General features: G+C 37.2%; 1 protein-coding gene across 1 annotated transcript in view; it reads right to left on the bottom strand.

The window, feature by feature from the left end:
• LOC127067198 (polypeptide N-acetylgalactosaminyltransferase 2) overlaps positions 1–21,847 on the bottom strand; it is a 99,110-nt gene that overhangs the window by 21,291 nt on the left and 55,972 nt on the right. Inside the window, exons 2-3 of the mRNA XM_051001842.1 lie at positions 6,128–6,297; positions 5,233–5,352 (exon numbers count right to left, since the gene is read on the bottom strand). Coding sequence (XP_050857799.1) covers positions 5,233–5,352; positions 6,128–6,297 — 290 coding nt within the window. The remainder of the gene's footprint in view (positions 1–5,232; positions 5,353–6,127; positions 6,298–21,847) is intronic.

Genomic DNA, 21,847 nt, shown 5'->3' on the forward strand with positions numbered 1-21,847 from the left:
GATATATAAAAAAAGAGAAAAAAATTGCAAAGAACTGCAGGAACTAGATTGTCAGATATGAGGAGAAAGAGAAGCGTGAAGCGTCTCGTTGATAGTGATGCAAATAGAGGCGCAAACAACTTAAATGGAAAACAAACATAATTATTCGGTAGGACGGTGAGAGCAGAATGGCGGAAGAAGGTTTAGTTATCCAGGTGCAAACCAGTGCATTTGCATACGCATCGTGCACGACCGTCGCTCTTTGCGTTCTCGTCTCTACGTAAAGATGAAAAGCGTGGGAGATATCGTCGAAAAAGACTTTGGAAGTATCTCTCCCTCTTTCCCTCTCTCTATTCGACTCGTGAAAAAATATATAGTGATATTTCTTCTCCCTCCGGTGAAATGTTGCAAGACTTTTTTTTGCAAATGCTCTATTCGACAAGATGGCCGTACATATTGGATAGCGTCAGTTTTTCTTTTTCTTTATCTTTTTTTTTCTTTTTTTCTTTGTTCGTCCATTGAAGATACTCGACTCTTAGCATTTTTTTAATCTCCCTCGAGCACATCTAAACAGAGACTCGATTCTTCCAGTATCTGGGAGAAAGATGTACCAGTGAGAAAATAGAAGAAAAGAGAAGAAGAAAGGGGTCTACTCGTCAGGATCGTCTTTTCGTTTATCTTATCTCTCGGCCGAGCTTTGTCCAAAGGAGGAAAGTTGTCGAGTGAACTTTCTATGTGAGTACTTCTCACGTTCCAAATGAATGTTACGGATCTTTTCGTTCGATGTTACGAACATTACTAAGCTCTCTCGCATTTATTTTTTTGCTCAACTCCTCGCAAGTTCCTGAAGGTATTATACAAGGTAGTGTCTCTAATTAGCCGTACTTTTCAATTAAAATCGTTCGGAGCTGTGCCCTTTCGTCTTTTGTACGCACGATTTATTTCTACGGCTTTTTCTCATAGTAAATTTATTCGGACAGAGTCGATGAACGAGCGTTATTAAACATTTAAATGACTTTAAGAGTATCGTGGATAGTTCGTTAATGTAAACGAAGGTTCGAATTGTTCGATCGGATACTCAGTTTCATACGTAAAGAGAACGGATCTAAACTAATAATATATTAAAGACGTTCTGCAAAGTAGCAAAGCGTTTGTTTATCGTCTCACTTGTTTATCGAGATGAACCGAGTTTTAAAGCAAATCCCGAAAGAAGGCTTTTAAAGAGCGTTTCGAAGATAAGAAGAAAAACGAAGAAAAAGAAGAGAAAGAAGCGAACGGCGGGGTAGTCACTTAGCAAAAAAACCTAAGTTCGCGTCAGCAGGTTGAACGATAAAAAAAAGTCATAGAAACGAAGCAAAGCGAAGGACGTCCGGAGCATAAAGGAGGAACTGTCCTTAACGGTAATAAACTTTATCTTCTTCGCCTGGAGGATCCATTATTCGTTGTCTCGTTCGAAGGAATCGCGATTTTCTTTCGATTATTTTTATTAAAGAGCTTTTACGGAAAAGGAACATCGACGGAAAGAAACGACTTTGGCGAGCTTTCGAGCGCGAAAACGAAGTCGACGGATCGGCTACCGACTACCTACCGATTTGAAGGATCCCCGAGTTTGAACGTTTGTTTCATTGGTCGGCTTTATCGAGAGTTCAGTCGACTAAGAAGACGATCGCTTGCTCGGCTAATGAAGCGTTGCCCTAGTTGGATTCGTTATAAAAGAAGCTACGAGAGCTTACGCTACGCTCAACTTAATTCAATTCGAAGTTACGTATTTAGCGAGAATAGCATAAAGGTTTGCATTCATCGAAGTAAACCGAGGAGAGTCAATGAGAGCACTTTTCGTCGTCTTTTCTAAGCTATTCGCTTCGATATTTAGCTCTGAATTGTTTCTACTCTTTCCAACTTACTTTCATTGTTCCCTCGACAAAAGTTCGAATCTCGAGGAGCGAACTCGTTCATCGATTTTCTTTTTTTATCCTTTTTCTTTCTTCTCTTTATTTTTTTTTTTAAATTCCTTCATGGAAAGAGCAATATTAACCGATAAGAGTTCCACGAGCATCGTCCAATTATAGGGGGATATACGGTCTGAATGTGACAGAAACTGCGGAGGACAGCTTTCCAGTCGTCCTTTCGAGTTCGGCCATTGGAGATTGGCGATATTGTGAAGGTGGATCAACAGCGAGCCAGAAAGGAGAGAAAACTTGTCCTTCGCACAAAAGGATTTACCGTTATACACCGATTCGATGTACTATTTGAAATATTTCCCTGGAAAAATTCATGACGCTATTCTCTAATAAGAGCTGTCAGTTCTAACAGGACGTTGGTTAAAATTAAAAAAGAAAAAAAAAATAATCGAGAAAGATATTGAAAGTACGTAATTATATTGGTAAGGATTCATAGTAACTCGTTAACGTTAAGACCGAAAATAATGTATATTTATCTTCGAGTTAAAACCTGACGGCATTCGAGAGGAAGTTTCATCTTAATGCAGTTCCACCCGATAATGCTACCTCGAAGTTTTAAAAGTACCTCCACAAATTTACGTTGGGGATTTTCGTCTCGGACTTATCTCTGGTAGCTCGAAACTTTGCTACAAAGAGCTTCGCTGATCTTCGCGAACACGTCATAAAAATATTGTTGTCACGAGTTGCCGAGTTAGAAAGAACCTCTTGACGTTTTGTCGTGGAAGAATAAGAATAGAAGGCAAAAGACGAACAAGAAGAAGAAGAAGAAGAAGATAAGAAAGTAAAAAAAAAAAAAAAAGAAAGAGAGGGACAAGATAAGAAAAAGAAGAAAAAAAAAGAAAAAGAAAATATGTCTACTAAATGATCGAGATAAAGAATCGTTCGTCGTATGGGCCGGATATTGTCCTACCGAGTTTTATCTCGACAAGCTCGATATAGAAATAATGATGATAATACAAAGCTCCGTTCATACGATATCGATTTTCGTGGTTCGACTTAGGCTCGATTCCCTTGATATTTTCTTACGTGTGTACGTACACGCAACTCCGTTGCAACTCAATGCAAGTAGTACAGCTTTTCATTCAGCAACGGCGATGTCGGAAGGTCCTATTGTATCGGTCCAAGTACATTGCAGAAGATGTCATCCTTTGTCGCAGCCTCTAAAGACACCGAGCAACCTCGTGACACGATTTTCGAACTTCTTTCATCGCGATAAAGACGTTTCGGTAATGATGTTGTTCGAAAAATGAGAACGTAAACGTTTGTAACTCGCTAGCTTATACTACGAATCGATAATTTAACAAAAATATACGGCTGCACTTCATTGTTTTGCAATTTTAATAATGTTTCTTTTCTTTATTCAAGTTTTCGCAACATATTCTATATAATTATAGAAAGAAAGAGAGAGAGAGAAAGATCACGCGTCGTATATTAAAAATCGTCCGAGACAAGCTTTTGACATAGGCTCATGAACGTACTCGGAAATTCCTTTACTTGTTGATTGCCACAGCTTAAGAGAAATAGTTTCGTCGAGAACGTGACAGGCGTGTAGGGTGACGTCGGAAATTAGATCATGCTGGAGAAGACTGAAGAGCCCTTACACACTTCGATAGAGAAAGTCAAGGAAAATCGAGGACAAGGATTCCATTTGAATTCTCAAATATAAAGCGGCATTTGAAATGACGAAGTAATATCGATTGGAAGTTGCTTGAAGAGAACCGAAAAACGTAGAAAATATTCGTATTTATATATGTATGTACCTGTAAATGCGAATAGAACAAATATTCGATATCTTCTCGTTATACTTATATGTGTGTGTGTGTGTGTGTGTGTGTGTGTGTGTGTATGCATATATATATATAATATGCATATATATACATATACACACAGACACATTTGTATGTATGTATGTATATATTTTTGCAATCAGGTAATAGTCAGAAAGTATTCGTGTTACACTCAACAATCTTGTCGATCAAAAATATTCGATAAAAGATATACATGTAACAAGATGTATACGCTTTCGTCAATATTTCACAAAAAAATGTAATACGGCTTTCAGATTTATTCTGTGATATCTCTTCCCGTCTGTTTCTCTTACATAGTTTTAGCTTTCCATAAATTTGTTTCCATAATTCGTGCAGACAAACAGAAGCAATAGTTTATTCAACGCATGGAGTGTTCTCCTATATGACGTTACACTTGTTGAATAATTGACTTATACGACTTCACCGCGAGTCTCGTGGGTTCGTTTATAACGAACAACGTTATTTCTCTTCTCTTGTATTAAAATACAAAGGAAAACGGAAACATTGGAAAATTGATAAATTGCAGAGCATCTTTTACGCGTGTAACAAATTCTAGATTATTATATTTCTTAATTATTTTATTAACGTTATAGATATTTAATTAGAATAGAGTACAACTGATAAAATTTGATATAATACTTTTGAACGTTTCGATAACAAAACTTCTTCGTCAACGATCGGATAGATTTTGCTGTTTGATCTAAATATCATACTCATCTCCTATTATTGTTTCCATGTACACCTTTAAAGATATATATTGAATATTTAATTTCAGAAATATTCGATTACGTGAAATCAATTAATTTAGATCTCAAATCGAATAAACTATATATACATTATACGCGTAAAGTATAAAAATTCAATTGAGAATGAGAAGTTACTTGTCTTAAATTATCGAGACAAATAAGACTAGTCAATCAACTTTATCGAAGTTCATTCATCCGAGAAAGCGTACTTTCTATCGATTTCTTGAAAGATGACTGGGTCGGAGGTCGTTGGAAGCTATTTCTTACGAGCCATTGCCGCTTTTCTTCGACGAAGCCATTGCTTTCTGGCGGCCTCGATGTAACGCTCTTTGACGTGGGGTTCCATGAATTCCCAACGATACGCTGCGATCTTGGCGATCACACGCGAGGAATGCTGTTTTCCGAAAGATTCGCGAAGGCTTTGGTAGTAGTGTATGAAAGGATTGATAGATCGACATTTCGCAATCACTTTTCTCTTCGCACTTTTCTTCTTCATAATAATAATTGTCCCTATTTTTCTTTTATTCGTCGAATCCAATAGATTATTTATCGATTCGCCGTTAAGTTTGATCAATTGCATTATTATTTACGATATAATTTGATCATTTCTTTGAAGCTTTTCATTGACACAATTTCGAATATAACTGAACTTGACCACGATCGATAGTATGATCGATTAAATAAATGACGTAATTCTTTCGATAGATTCGATTAAATTTACAATTTATTATTACTCACATAGCACTACGAGTATCAGGAATATCCCGATTGCTTGGAAGACCATCGGAGGCTTCTTGATTAAATTTATTTCTTGCGTATGGGTCCTCGCCAGCTCGCAGGCCACCTCTCGAAACGTACCTACGATAAAAAGCAAATATTATAATTTATATTCGTGAAATATTTATCAGATATAACTACGCACGTAAAAACGGCGACCGGTAATATACATAATTTATAATTTCGATTGTGGATTAAACTCGCCGGTAAACATCCCTTTGCAACTGTTGTATTAATATCGCCTATCTCCCATAAGTTTTTAGCACGGTAATGTGGTCGATGTATTTCACGGAGAAAAAAATTTGGTTGCTCGTAAGTTGCGACAGTTTCGCTTAGTATTTTCGAATGTTATCTGGGTTGCGTCTATTTTGTTCGCGTGAGATTCTATGTTTTTCTCGATTTATATTAATTATGTATGTAGGATTCGCGAAAAAAGTTGGACCGTTGGGTAGTCTCTGTTGGACCGAAACTAGAATCTGCTTTTCGGGCAGTTACCTTAACCATTAAGCTATCCAGGCCATTCGGTCAACTTGTACACGAGTATCTACTTGTCTAAAATGGAAATGCTCTCCCTTCCTCTCTCTCTCTCTCTCTCTCCCCCTCTCTTTCCCTCTGTCTTTTACATGCAATTATGTGAATAAATTATGTGAGAAAATACTTGCATTGTAAAACAAGAAGATACATTCAAACATTTAGAAACGTTTTTCATACCATTTCCATGGGCCTTAATTCTTCATCGCCATTGATCCGTTGATACGAGTTCGCTCATGCTGTTGATTTTCTGATCACGAAAATACTCGAATTCTTTGCTCGTACACATAAGTTCGAAACATTAAACGAAAACTTTTTCCCTTACCCTTGCTCGTCGAAGTAATTCCAAGTGACTCTTGGATCGGGTGTAGGAGCAGGCTGTAGTTCGGACGACATCGCAATGGCAGTACCATCTGGGTCCATGTAACCACCGGCATTTCCAGCGGATAGGGCCAAGGATGCGGGTTCCTTCAGTCGCAATGCTCTGTTCTCGTTCTGCGAAAAGAAAATGGTACGTCAGACCGAGCTAATCCGATAATAGTCGCGTTTCCGATAATACGATAGATGGAAAGTTAAAGCGAACTTGTGGCAACTTTTCAGACTCTAGGGCGACGTTAGCAGCTAGCGATCATAGATATCGATACACTAAGTCAATACGAGAGAGCGAGCATTCCATAGTGGAGAATAGTATTGTACGGAAAATGGATGTCGGAGTATATATAGGTCATTGAATTTCGTATATCGAGATTCCCTTGAGACGCGTTCTCTGTTTGTCTTCGAGAACGTACGATATCTCTGTGTGTGTGTGTGCGTGTGTATAGGGATATATATGTATCTACAGATACCGTATATCTGATACAAAATGTATGTCCTGACTTATTCTCGTTGGATAATTCATTTGACAAAAAAATTCTTTCTCGAATATAGCTCGACATTTTGTATGGAAATGTTAACAAAATTATGAGTGACTATCGAATTTTATTCTTTAGTTTCCCCTTCCTTCGGAAAGATCGAAAATGTAAATGAAATGACAGAGAAACAGAGAAAGAGAAAAACGAAGGGAGAAAACCAGAAGAAACGTGAAAGAGAGAGAGAGAAAGAGGGAGAGAAAGAGAGAAAGAGAGATATCGGGATAAAGAAGACGAACGAAGTGTGAAATAACTTGGCTGTGATGAAATATTTATTCACGGTCCAGGAATCGTATTAAATCGGAAGCGCAGCCGGTCCAACTGTGCGCGGCAAGCTGTTGCATCCGGTTCCACGTGACATTCGAATCGGAGAGCGCTCTGCTGGATAAAACTCGATAAACTTTGAGAGCCAACGAAACTTCGGACGAGCCGATGATTCTTCGTCGCTCGTAGAAGCAAGAACTCCAAATCTTATATTTCTCAAGAGCTTTCGTTATATCGAGAAAATTATGCTAGCCTCGCTTGTAAAACTTTGCACCGTGTCGATGATCATCCTACCGATAAAACGATACAACGACGAAAACGAAAGACTTTCTGCCTAGTTATCTCGATTATTAACATTTTTACGACAACTTTTTCTGCGATTTTTTTTTTTTTTTAATTATCCATCTATGTTATATCTGTTTACGTTCTATTAAAAAGGTTAATAAAAATGAGGTATTATTATCTTTGACAATTTTACTACTTAATTTTCGTATTCATTTGATTATTTCGTTAATCTTTTTGCGCGTATAAACGATTGTAAAATAAAATTAAACTTGATGTCGTTTTGATTACAGTTATTATGATTTACGTGTCGATATACTATTTACGTTAAAAATAAAGTTAAAATAGAGAAATTTGGAATTGACAAGTATCGATTTTCTTTCTCGTAATATTAGATAATTATTGGAACGAGCGATGAATTATCGGCTTTAGTATAAACGATCTAAAGTTACATTTACTCGTAATATAACGATGAAAGAGCGATTAGACGGCAAACGTCTGTAGAGTTTCGCTTCATTAATGTTCTACGATCTTGTTGAAAGTAGTAATATTTATTAGCGCGACGTGAAGGCCCTTGTGCTAGCTAAAGGAGAATAGTGTGTACGCTCGATTAAGTACGCCGCGGTCTTGAGCGTGCATTAATTCGTCGTTGTCGCGCGACGACGCTTTCGTGTTTGCGCCTCGTTACAGCAGAGTGCAATTTCGTGCAGCTGGCTGTTGTCGGATTCGTCGGTTCGCATCGGTCGGCTAACGACGTTAATTGAGATAATTCGACAACGTATCCGAGTGCTACGCGCATCGCCTTCCACGGTTATCGCTTATCGATCGACTAAAACTTGGGCCTAGAACTTCCACTAGCTTGGTATAGCTTCAGCCTAGTTACCAATCCTTTACTTGCTAATGATTATACTGTGAGTTATCCTGATACGGAGTTAAGGATTTTCGTTCATAAAAACGTCTTAATTAATTTCAATCGACGTTAGACAATTTTGTTGTCACGGTATTCATTATTTCTACGCGAGATCTCTACTCGATTTTTCTCCATTCATTGAGACTATAAAAATTTCATATTCTTAGAACGAAAAGATACATTTGATTTTAGTTTATCGCTGACTTAATTTGCATGTAAAAACTATATGTGCTTTTTCGAATTTCTTCCTGCCCAACAAATGAGAAAAGAAATTGCTATAAACAAGACAAGAATTAAAGAACGAATTAGAGTCGTGAATTTAAAAGGAAAAATCCAACGGAAACAATCCTTTAGAAAATTTCGTCGTCCATTTCTTAAATTTATTCGATTGAGCAAAAGAGCAACGTCCTTTCTAGATGTCCGTAATAGTTCGGTTGATCAATGCCCCCATTATTGTGGTTTCGACGAACGACCGTTGACGAAGATAATGGCTGAAAGGGTTCGATCGTGAAACTAAATCGCTCGCTCATGCGAAAGCAATTAGCTAAAGGACCCTAACTCTAGCTCCGACGAGTGACCAGTCCGGTGTACAGAGGATTCTTGCGGTTAACGGTCAGTTCGTCCTTCGTCACTCTCTTTATGGTTCGCCGCAATTACATATTGCGACCATCGAATCATGTTTCGTTACTGATTTAATATTTATCTTGAATTATATATGATATAATTTTATCTCGAATTTATTTAGCTCTGTTACATCTTGAAAAATTGTTGCTTCTTTTCTGTAAAGAAGATTTTAGTATATAAACGATTAGAAAGAGATACGCAAGATTCTCGATAATCACAGAATGACACAATGAGCCCTTCGATCGAGAGTAATGGAATGAAAGAAAAATATAGAAAGAGAGAGAAAGAGAAACATAGAGTAAATAGATAGGATAAAGGGAGTTGGTCTTAGAGTAGAGAAGGAGGAAGTTTGGAGTACGGATTATAAGAAGAGGCAGCTCCTTAATCTTTCAGCAATTCCCTTAATTAACCGGCAACAATAGCGGAGTGCTCGTTCGATCCTGCAGAGAGTTCGCAATGCCGAGCGATGCCGGGCTCAGCATTTACTTCCCTTGCCAGAGAGACTCTGCTCCATTGAAACCTACCCGTAGAGACCGTCTGCTTTTGAACGATGTCTTAAACTTGCACCTATCTAACTAACGTTCAATTATTCTATGATCAATGTATTCTTCAAACAACTTTTTCAGAAGATATCTTTAAACTCTTCATTTATACTTTGGCTTTACGATCAAATGCGAAACGTCTGTGAATAAATACTTACGCGTATACACACGCGTGTGTGTGTATGTATGTGTGTATATATATAGATACATGTATATATATGTATGTATGTATGTATGTATGTATAGAAGGCTTTTTGCCAGCATCTTCCAGTAAAACTTGAGTCCTTTCGAAACGAGAAGCGTTGTCTACTTGATGTCGGAGACATCGATGTCTGATAGCACGTCTGCCGACTTGGACGAGAACCTAGTCGTTTCTTCTTTTTTGAAAAAACCAAGTTGGATCATTCGCTCCATATCCTTTTGCCAACGTCAATCTGCAATTCTGGCATCAACCAGCCGAGAAAGTAGGAATTTCGTCGAGTGGATCGAATTGGTTCTCGTTAGAAGAAGTCTATTTTCTTTTCATTTGCACGAGATAAAGTTTCGAACGATATTTACTCGAATAATGTTAAAGAAACAAGACGAACGACGAAGGATAAAAAGATTGAAACTAGGAGAACTTTTTCGTGTCTTTTCCATGGCTCATCTAATGTAAATTTATCGTCAAAACGTTTCTTTCAAACGCTTCTTCCTTTACGGTTACAATGCATCGAACTTTCCTCGAACGTACTATCACTTTTTTTCCAAGTTTCATTTGTCAGAAACGACGGAAGAAAAACGAGGAGGACGTTCGACTCCTACGACGACCCTACTCTCGTCAAACGACGATACTCTTGCTAAACTCGTGTCTTCGTTCGTTACTCGGATCACAAGTAAGTCTAACAAATCTCTTTCGCTCGATCGACCAGCGGAGTCGAGCTAAACGTTCTTCTCGTCTAAAAAGAAAAGGATCTCCTCCCGGGAAGATAATTTCTAGGTTGCGCCTGCCATGAACGTCTTTGGCAAGTTGGATCCAACGAGAGGTTACTCTCTTCGATAGAAGATTCATCAGAAAGGATTATCGAGGATCTTCCTCGAGGAGCATAGTGAAGCATCAACTTGAAATCCTCTTGGAAATGATCTCGATGCACTCGTAGCTTATGAGGTAACGTTAATGACGATGCTTTCCTTGAAAATAAATGGGATGAACGACAGCGTTACTCTTAGAATCAGTTACCAAAAGAGGGTTCCTTCCTTCGAGTTGTCGGAGGATCGAATGACAACCCTTATCGAGCTAAAATACTCGTCGTTAAGTGTGCTCGAAGGATAGATTGATTTTGATGGATAGAGATTACTGCCAAAGACTAAGCACGAGAGACGATTTTAATCTCTACGAGATGAGAGATCGTTGTCTTTTCTTTTTCTTCCTGTTCCTTTCTTTTTCCTTTCTTCAAAAATAAAAAAAAAATTCTTCCCTATGAATATTTTTGCACGAATATTTCGCGCTATCAAGCTTCACGCGAGACATGAGATTCTAATACGAACGCCGAGAGAACCGAGAACGACCGTCATCGAGACGAGATAATAAAAAAAAAAAAGATAAAACGGAAGGAAGGAAGGGAAGATGAATATCGCACGTATCGAAAATCGAAGATATTTGGGAAGACTCGTTTCGCTTCTAGATCTTTTCTTACGATCTTTCTTGTGCTTGCGATCCTTTCAATCAAGAATCTCGACAGTTTTGGCGATGAAACTGGATAGGAAAGCGTCTTCGTCATGTCAGACTATATCAAGCTTTCCTCGTTTCTCTTGGGAAGACGAGATTTTCCTCGTGAAAATTTTCGGAATTCGTCGTGATAGCTCGTTTCTATCCCATGACTGTTTATTCACCTAGATGATCTCTTAGATTCTAACACGAAGTGAATCTTTTCAATTTACAATTTCATCCCTTTCGCTTTACGGTAACATAAAGCGAAAGTTTGAAAATTCTTTGGAGTAAAAGTCACCGTTTAAAGTACAGGGAAATCCGCTTTCCCGTTCGCAAATAAGAGAAACAAAAATGTTCTTCACGAATCGAGAGTACGCCCGAAGCGTTTCTTTCCGCGAGAATCGTCGAAACGTTTTCGAGTAGGTAACTACAGAAACGCGAGCGTTTCTCCCCTTTTCTGAAAAGTCTATAACGTGGTAAAAAAGTCTGACGCCACGTTCCGCTTTATCCTGCACGAAAATGGATCTAGCCCTTCCCCTCTTTTCTTTTTTCCTCTTTCTTCTTTCTTTTTCCTTTTTCTTATTTTCGCAGAGATTCGCATCAGTTGGAGAAAAAAATTATACTTAAGTAAGTAAACATCCTCCTGAGTTCTAGCAATTGCAAGGTTCGTGTTTGAATTGATTGAATGTATGTTGGGCGAAATGCCAGTTTCTTTGATATCCTAGAAATGTTTCATCTTTTCGTTTCGAGAGATTTCCAATGTTTAAAGAGAGAGGGAGAGAGAGAGATGTGGTTGAATCGTCGCTTCAATCACTAACGATAAGGAACCATGGAGAATATTAGACGATAGTTCGACGTTCATTAGAGATCTTCTCGAAATACATGAACTGTATAGGAATAGGGACAGAAAGGTACATAGGTACAGGAGGTCTATTCGTGTTCCGCAAACAGTACGCGGTCGTCTATCGAAGGAACAGAGACTGCGGAGAAATGTTCTCTCCGAATGTCCCAGGTGCGGCCGAACATGTATCGTTGAATCGATCATATGCAATGCTTCCTCCTCCTCAATACCTTCCTTCGATTTGATTTGCATTCGACCTCTCGAATGCATCCATTGTATCCATTCTCTTCTCTCCTTGTCTCACTTATATTTCATTTCCAAAAAGATTTAAATTAAACATTTCCCTAGTCGTATATTAATTAGAAAATGATTAAGCTTAGTAATTTCTTGCATCCTTAATTAGCGAAAGAAGCAATTAAAGGATAAAGTGGAGAAGAAGAAGACGAAGAAGAAGAAGAGAACGGTGCTCTCGTTATCGAACTTGATATCGGACGTAAATTTAGGCGAGAAGGAACTAGAGAGAGAGAGACAGAGAATACTTGGCCGGTGTACTTGCGGTAGTTACGCGGACTCGAGCGAAAGCCCGGATCCGGTAACTTTCCATCTGATATCAAGTCAACTGGCGCTTCCCTCGGACGTCCTTGATTCCGGTATGAGTTTCACACCCTTGATATTCGCATGCATTTCTCGAAATTACTAATAGCATTTACCTAGAGAGAAATAGATATATAATAGATAAATAGAGAAAGAGAGTGTCGCAATGCTTCAATAATCCATTCGTTTATCGATCCTCATGATGTATCGTACCGATAACGAAAAATATATAAATCGATGAATTACATGCTGTTTCGTTGATCTTTTTTTTTCGATTGATCACGTTCAAAAGTAAAATAAGTGTAATTTATCAGATTATATAAAAAATAAAATCGATGGTACAGCGATCGGGATTATTTTAAAGCTTTCGGTACTGTACCGATAAGCGATTTAAATATTGATAAAAGGATCGAATTACAATTTTCTGAACTAGAAACGACAACAATATCAATTTTGATGAAATCGTTTATGTTCGGCACGAAAAATACTTGTTACATATGAGAAGCTTTCGAAGCTATTCTTCATTGTACGTAATCGAAATTTTCTAGCATAAAAGTCGGTAGGAGCTTGCGAAAAACACAAACTGGTAACGTCATAACGTAAAGAAGACACACTTTTCTTTCGTTGTACCAACAAAGTAAAATTTTATATTCGTTTGTCTTCTTCAAGAGTGCCATCCACCGTAAAAACTAAAGCGTATAATACTTTGTAAAAACTCTCAGCGAAATCCTTTGTAAATTGTACGTCGTTGGTAGCTTGGAAGGCAAACGACGAGAAACATAAGTAACTCTTCTCAACCTACCTAGTACTTTATAATTTTACCGTGAACTTTCTAATTGTACAAGGATTCATTTTAATATCAACGAGAAAGGTCCATCAACGGATATTTTTGTAAATTCGTCTAGAACACGAAGTTTCTCTCCTTTGAAGGATTCAGTTCGTTCGAAATAAACTCTACTCATCCATAATGTATCGTGTACTTTCTTTATCCGTACTATATGTCTCTCTTTCTCTCTCTCTCTCTCTCTCTCTCTCTCTCTCTCTCTCTCTCTCTCTATCTATCTATCTCTTTCTCTTTTTCTCGACGCATTTCATACATTTTCTTCATAATTTTCTAGCTGCGAACTAGGCCAGTAACGTCTCCAGCGATTTTTTAACTGCACGCTCGGAAGAAAATCCCTTAAGTTTCTACGTTGTAACGAACCCTTCGACCGAGGCAAGGAGAAAACTTTGCAATTTATTTATTTTTTTTGTTAACTCGAAGAAGTCGTAGAATATCGGAGGGAGAAGTTACAAGAGGCACTTGAAAATCGTCCAAACGCAAAACTATTTTCTCTTGAACTCCTACAAAATAATACTTCTCAGAGCTACAGAGGTGATCGACGTTATTTTTATGATAATTGTTCATACATCCCATGACATCTTTCGTTCGTTATCGTCGTTTCATTAACCCGTACTCTCATATAAGATTTGTGTACTCGTTAATTACAAAAGTTACAAAATTTTAGATAATTTCGACATGTATATAGAATTCGTAAAAAAAGTTGGACCATTGATAAATTTGAATCGGGGAGCCCAAACCTGGATCTTCTGCTTTCTAGGTGGCTACTCTAACAATTAAGTTATCCAGGAGCCCTTCAATCAACTTCTTCACGAATGTCTACTTATATTAAATGAAAATACTTGTTTGACCACATACTCGACCATTATGCAGCAACTTTCGTCCTCGAATATTCTTCTCTCATTAAACATGTTGAAATTTCAAAAGTGTTAGGCGCTTAAGGCATTTTCTCTCTCTCCCTTCCAACTACCCTAGCCACCGTTCACGTTGCTGTCGTCATTTCTGATTTTTCGAGTATCTTGGGACACTTAGGAAAGCTTCTTCTCTAACAATTCCCCAGGCTACTACTACGTCGCTCTTGTCGTCCGTTCGTCACCATGAGTTCTCTTTTTTTAATCAATTTTCTTTTGTGTTGCTGCAAAATATTCAAGCGTGTAACGACAGTAGCTTCTATTCCATTTTTGACACTAAATTGTAGAATTCGTAAAAAAGATGGATAGTCGAGTAAACTGGATCGGGGGACTCGAATCCAGGTCTTCTTCTTTTCGAACGTCTATCCAGGATTCCTTGAATCGACCTCTCCACGAATGTCTACTTATATTAAATGGAGGTGCTTATTCACCTTCACATTCGGCCATTATGCAGCAACATTCGCTCTCGAATATTCTTCTTTCACTAAACACATTAAAATTTCAAAAATACCAGACGCTTAAGCATCTTCTCTTTTTACCAATTTCCCTAGACACCGTTCGCGTCGCTGTCATCGTCTCTGATTTTTTGAGTGTCTTGAAACACTTAAGAGCACTTTTTTTCTAATAATTCCCCAAGCCATCATTCGTGTCGCTTTAATCGTTGGTTAGTCACCACGGTTTTTTTTTTTTTTTTTAATCAATTTTCTTTGTGTTGCTGCTGAATATTCAACCGTGAAGCGACACTTGCTTCTATCCCACTTTTGACATCAAATTGTAGGATTCGTAAAAAAGTTAGACCGTCGGATAACGTAGGCTGGTGTCTTTTGCTTAACTGGACAGCTGCTCTATATTCAAGCAGTCCCATTCTATATGCAAGGAGTTTCTTCGATCTCCACGAATATCTAATATTATATTAAATGAAAGTATTCGTTTCCATACATATATACCGTATAAAATATATTCGTATACGATTACATGATTATAATTTAAACATTGGCGAATATTCAAAAAATATGAAAATACGTAATCTATTAACAAGGAAACTCAAGTTTTCAACACGCTCGACACGAAAAGGCATTCGTTTCGTTCGAATTCGAAAAAAGGTATTCAGCATTCCTTTTATCAGACAAATAAACCGCTACCCTTCTCGAGTACGTCGCTAGAGGATGAATGGTCGTTTGGGAACGAGTAAGCGCCTAACCGAGGGTGTATATCGTTGGAAGGGTGGAACGTGATTGAGAATTATTGTCGAAGCATCGAATCTCTCTTGCACCGTTAATATCAGTTACCCTAGAGAATATTGTAGAATAAACGTCATTGATATCCGTTGCTTTTCATTTGATCAAACTTTCCTAAAATAAAATCCAATTGATTGTAATGAAAACTCGGTTCAAGAAATCATCGTACAATGAAATTATCGAATTTAAATACAATTGTTATAATTCAATAATAATAACTAGCAGTATCATATTTTTATATCAAATATCAGTGTAAGAAAATTCTTGACAGATAGTCGATTGGATGCAACGTCGATTTTGAAGTGCAACGCGATCTGTTATGTTCGTCACGTGTATCGTGGGTATTGATAGCACCGACACGAATTTACTCGCGTACACCAATACGGAACACACTTCCTGTATCGCAGGACGCTATCAAATATTCAACGACCAACGTAGGTCAGCCACAGGGTCTCTCGGCTTTTCGATGGATTTTAAGCGTATCCATTCGACCGCTGGAGCGAGAATACAAATTTCAGAACATTTCACGCTTGAACAAACACCGAAGTGCATTTGAGCGTACTACTAAGCTAATTATGTCGGTAATGAGCAAGATAAACTGTACTCTCAATATGCTTCGTTAACCTGAATCCACTTTCAAGACGAATAGCATACGCCGGAGACTGTTTTCTTTTGCACCGTACGTTCATTAATTTTCTAGTTTGAATCGTTTTGCTTGAACGCTCAAGGTCCATCGTGTCACCGACACTCGAGTTTTTATCTGTGTTTCGTCGAGAGCTTTTTTTTCCTACTTCTGAGATAAGAAGAAAGTTTTTCTTCGAAAGCTTCTTGAAAAAAATATAAGAGAAAAACTTGACTAAACATTTTCTTTATTCCATGTCAACGGAAAAATCAAATAATTCATTGGACCATCCATTTGAACAAGTTAATATAAAACTATGTGTATATGGATAACGCATTATTAAGCAATTCGTCGTGCTTTTATTATATATCCTGAAAACTTGCCCCGAAATAAGTTCCACTTGGGATTCTTCAGATGCTTTGTGCTTGACGATGAGACGATATTTCATCACCTTCTCTAGTCGATGTAATATTGTTGTCCTTCGAGATACGAAGAGGTATGCTTTTATACATATACACTATGCACGAAATTTTCATCCCTTCGCTTTAGACCAGTCGAGTTTATATTAACTTCACTGGCAGCACATTAAGACGAACTTTTCTTTCGTTGGATATTTCTTGTCTCCTTTTCTACCTTTTCCTACTTTTGCATTGATGTCACGATACCTTTTCTAATTTCCTTAGGGAAGATAAATTCAGTTTATTCATAAAATGAAACTCGTATTACGTATATACGGAACGAATATATGTATTGTATGTCTGTATATGTACACACACACACATATGTATTAATATATAGTAAGTCTCTCTTTTCATATACTTGGAGAAATATTTATTATCATTGTCATTCATATTAACATTTCAAATAAACCATACTTTTATATCGATGATAAGTTTTATTATAACGATGTTATCTCAGTGCATAAATAAAAAGAGAACTCTCTCCCCTTTAAAACATTCTTTATTTCATCTCTCTACGATTTTCTGTTCCGAAGATAAATGCCTTTGTAATTCCCCATTCATAATTCTTAATAAACACGTGCTATTGATAGTAACGTGCGTACGCAAACCGTAGTAAGTAGTAAAAATAACTGATTTCTAAGAATTTATATACGTCACTGTGTCAATGTCGTTTTATGAAAGAAATTATATAGGTCAATGGTTCATTGCAAATGCCAATTATTTATGTGCAAATATTTTCTAAACTAATGATCGTAAAAACTTCAAAGAAAAATTATTTTAAAGAGATAATTTTTTTCTATTTTTCTAACATGTTAATAATAATTAATTAATAATTTGTTATTAACAATTTGTTAAAAAATTAGTCGTAATAATCGATTTCTTATAAATTAACACTCCGTAATTCATATGTTTGTTTTCAATTTGATAATTTGTTATAAAGAATTTGTTATACACAGATTTCATAACCGCATAATTTTTTCTAAAAATTAACAGCAGATATCAGTGGTAATACAGATATGCTTATACATTTAACAATTTATTATAAAAAATTTATTATAAACAATTTATCACAAATAATTGTTAAAATCAATTTTTTTTTCAAAAGTTAATACTATATGTCTGTAGTGTTATCTAGATATATCTATACAATCAACAATTTGTTATAAACAATTTGTTCTAAACTATTTGTTATAAATAATTGTTACAATAAAGTTTTTTGGAAAAGTTAATACTAAATGTCTATAATATTATTTAGATATATCGGTACATTTAACAATTTGTTATGAACAATTTGTTATAAATAATTGTTACAATAAAGTTTTTTGGAAAAGTTAATACTAAATGTCTATAATATTATTTAGATATATCAGTACATTTAATAATTTTTATAAACAAATAAAAAATAATCGTCTTTTTTTATGTAAAACTGCTTAATTCATATCATAACTCACAGAACATAGCATAGTTATGATTGAGATACTGAGATAGTGTAATTATAAAGTAAATGGAGAGAGATCGTTCTCTCTCTCTCTCTCTCTCTCTCTCTCTCTCTCTCTCTCTCTCGCTATAATGGCTTTCAATATATGTAAATGCGTGGATGTATAATACAGCAACAACAAGAACGAAGGTATCTTGGGCGTACTATAAACTATTATTTTCTGTTGATGATTTAAAAGTCATGAACCTTTTAATAAATTGTAGCATCTCGTTTGTGATTTACGCTCGAAATAAAAGTGGAAACGTGGGAAAGGAAAGAAAGAAATAGAAATTCATTCATCTCCCTTCCGTTCTTCCATTTGTTTTCTACTTTTCGAGGATCTTTCTATGCGAGCTCCGCGCCCGCACGTAGAATCCAAGGTAGTCGAGGAAAAGGAGGATCGTTTTCGATTCATGGTCCGCACACTCTGGTATTTTCTTAATACACAACCGACACCTGAAGTATTGCAGGGGTGGAAATAATTGAAACTCGGGTAGATGGAGTAGAGAAGTCGCCGGGAAAAAGGATATACTTTTCAAGAGAAAATATTGGATTTCACAGGAGTCGCAACGCGAGAGGCACGTTACACGGAATAAATTACCGACATGCGATTCTATTTTCCTTTTTCCCCCTTTTCTTCCCTGGCAGTCATGCTTTTATCTCAACGTCGACGTTCTCTCGTTCTCTCGGAATATCGACGATGTAAATGCAAAGTATACATTTCGAAATAACATCTGCTATCTTGTAATAAAATCGAACGTTTTCATTTCTAAATCTTCTTTGGAACGAGAAGAGAAATAAGAGTCTCTGTATCTCCGTCAAATTGCTTTGCGATAGGGGTGACTCGTTAGAAATCACTTTAGAGGTCAAAGGAATGGACGTCGGTGAAAACCGAGCATCGGAGTGGAGCTTTTAGGCGACAAGACGACACTTAAAAGGTTCGTTGAGAGATGATCTATAGGACTTACCGAGCATCGATGGCTATGATCCAGCATAAACGAACCTTTTAGACCCGAGAATGAGATCTTCGTGTTCGACAGGGAGGGAAGTGCTCTTTAAAATCTAGTCATTTGTTTTCGTCAGACGATCGAAGACAATTAAAACGAATGATCGATCAAGAACATTCAAGAAGAACAAAGTTAGAAAGGACTAAGGTGACAAGGGATGGTAACAAAGGGTAGGAACGAGACTAACATAAACGCCTTCTACAATTCGAATCCCTTGTATAGGCATGGCTATGTACTACGTATTCTCTGTTCTGTATGAACGATCGTGAAATACCCTCCTTCTATTCTCAGAGTCCCAGTACGGAGAGCTTCTGGACTGTCTGGAGAGTATAATGGAACTTCCTGACATTTCGAAAGCACGGTGTGCTCGGCCTTTGTTCCAGACGTAAGAGAATGTCATCCCTTATTGCGACTACCCTTCGGCATCGGCCGTTTCCTCTCGCGAGAGAACACCGAGCTCGAATCGAGCAAATCTTCTCCCTTCGATCGAATGCGACTTTGGCATGAGAAAGAGAGAGAGAGAGAAAGGGGAGGAGGAAGGATTCCACTCCGGACGTTATCGGAATGCAAGAATTTATTTCAGAACATTCCATCGAGTGATAGCCGGACATTTTCCCTCTTCGATCGAACGAGTCGCTTCTTAGCACTCACGACGTCTAATTTCTATTCCCCCTTGTCGACGTCGTCGTTGTCATTGCCGTCGTTGAGACGTTTAATCGAATTCGCGTCGTCACGGTCGCCGACGCTTTCGAAGACGTATTTTTAACGAATCTCTCCTTTTCTCTTTAAAACGTACGCGTTTGTTTTTCTTCATTAACTAGCTAGAATCGGTCGATCGATCGGTCGATTTATCAATTGATCGATCTATCGAAATCGATTTATTACACATCTCGACGTAACCGACAACCGATGTAATTTTCGAATCCTTCGAAATTAATTACAGATCGTTTTTAGCAGACGTCGAGAAAAGTGGTATTAGTTTTGAAAGAACGTGCGTTGTATATTGCTTTCAATTAACAGAAAAAGTCCCGTTGATTATTTCCTATTTATTTCTTGGAAAAATAAACGAAATCGTTTCCGAAAGGAACTTTATTACTTTATTTCGTGGAACGTCGAGAATTTAATTGTAGCATTTATGTAAAAGAAAATCTGACGACAAAATAAGTACAAGTTTTAGAAAACATCTCGAGACAGTTCAAACATCCTAGCAGTTTTCCCTACGTGTAATCAAAAGGTGGAAGAGAACGAAGGTAGAGATTCGACGGTGGAAAAGCTATCTCGCAAAATGACGATTCCAAGTGGCACGCGACTACGCGTCTGTACACACTGATATCCTCCAGGGATTAATTAAGCCGCGGTTGCTTCTCATGAGGCACTCTAGCGAAATAATTCCTTCGGATGTATTAAAAAGCTCCTCTTGTTTCTCATGTCATCCCGGGAAATACGAATTAATTGTATTAACGTTTATATAACGATTAAATTTAGAAATAAAGAACGATTTGAAAGGGAATGACTTTTATTAATTACATTTTTATTCTTATATCTTCTTTAATAAAAGAAAAAAATTAAAAATCCATTTGAACGTAGAAGACAGAAGAAAAGAAGACAAAAAAAAAGAGAATCGATCGAAAATCCTTTCTCTTTTATTAGCGAGAGAAGTATTCATTAAAGAAGAAGGCACATAGTGGACAATCGAAAAAAAGAACAACGAGAGGGAATATCCGGTCGATTCCATTCGGGAATCGACGATAGGGTGGACGAGGAACAAATTCATTAATTCGCGAGTTCCGAACTGAGAATGGCTTTGAAGTCTTAACGAACCTCGAAGGCCCTCGCGAGTTATCGGTTAGAAGAGAACGTTTTAAAGCAGCTTTACAGTGGTCTCGTGTAAAACGAGCCGAAGGGATTTAATACGTAAGAAAAAAAGAAAGAAAAAAAAAGAAAAAGAATAAAAAAGAGAGAGAGAGAGAGAGAGAGAGAGAGAGAGAGAGAGAGAGAGAGAGAAAGTAGAACGACGTCTCGAGTTATACAGTCGCTTCTGTTCTTTTACTTCTTCTTCTTCTTCTTCTTCTTCTTCATCTTCTTCTTTTTTCAAACCATCGTATTTCTGGAAAAGGTACGCGAAAAGGAAATCTCTTGCACTCCTCTCCGAATTCACGGACTCGAACATTTTTCCAGAAAGCAAATAGCTTCGTAAGCATTTTCCTTTGCTAGTTCGAAGCCCTTTGAAACTCAAAGCGTAGCGAACATTATCTTGGATATTCTTATCCCTATGTGTTTTCAAGGATCACCACGGTTTCAAACTTACTTTCGGTCTCTTTCCATCCGTCGATTAATCGAAGAACGAATCACTTTTTATTAGATAAAAATAGAAGACGAAAGTTTTCTTGATAAGCACACGTAGCTTTACAAAAAGAAATTCTATCCTTTTCCCTCCAAGAACTTTTTACTTTCTTACATGGAAATCGATAAAACTGCTACCAAAGAATGTGACTTCTTTTACGCTTGGCTTAAGCCCTTCGACTTTTCTCCTTCTTCCTCTCTTTCTTTCTTATTTTTCATTGTCCCCTTTGAGAAAGAGAGAGAGAGAGAAAGAGAGACGTGCGACTTTCATGAATCCGAACGGCAAAACTCGCGTTGCATGCTCGATTCATATTCTGCAATTTGAGTCTCTCCTTTGACTCTTTTCGATCCTTTGTCCTTCTTCTTGAACTTCTTTTCGATCTAATAAAGTTCAAGGTGGGAGATTTCGAAAAAAGTAATGAAAAAAAGAAAAAAAAACAGGAACAGTATTTTTCTTTCGAAATAATCAAAATAATCGAATAAAGTGTTAAAT

This window comes from Vespula vulgaris, chromosome 10 (assembly GCF_905475345.1).
Source record: "Vespula vulgaris chromosome 10, iyVesVulg1.1, whole genome shotgun sequence".
In the NCBI taxonomy this organism is placed as follows: Eukaryota; Metazoa; Arthropoda; class Insecta; order Hymenoptera; family Vespidae; genus Vespula; species Vespula vulgaris.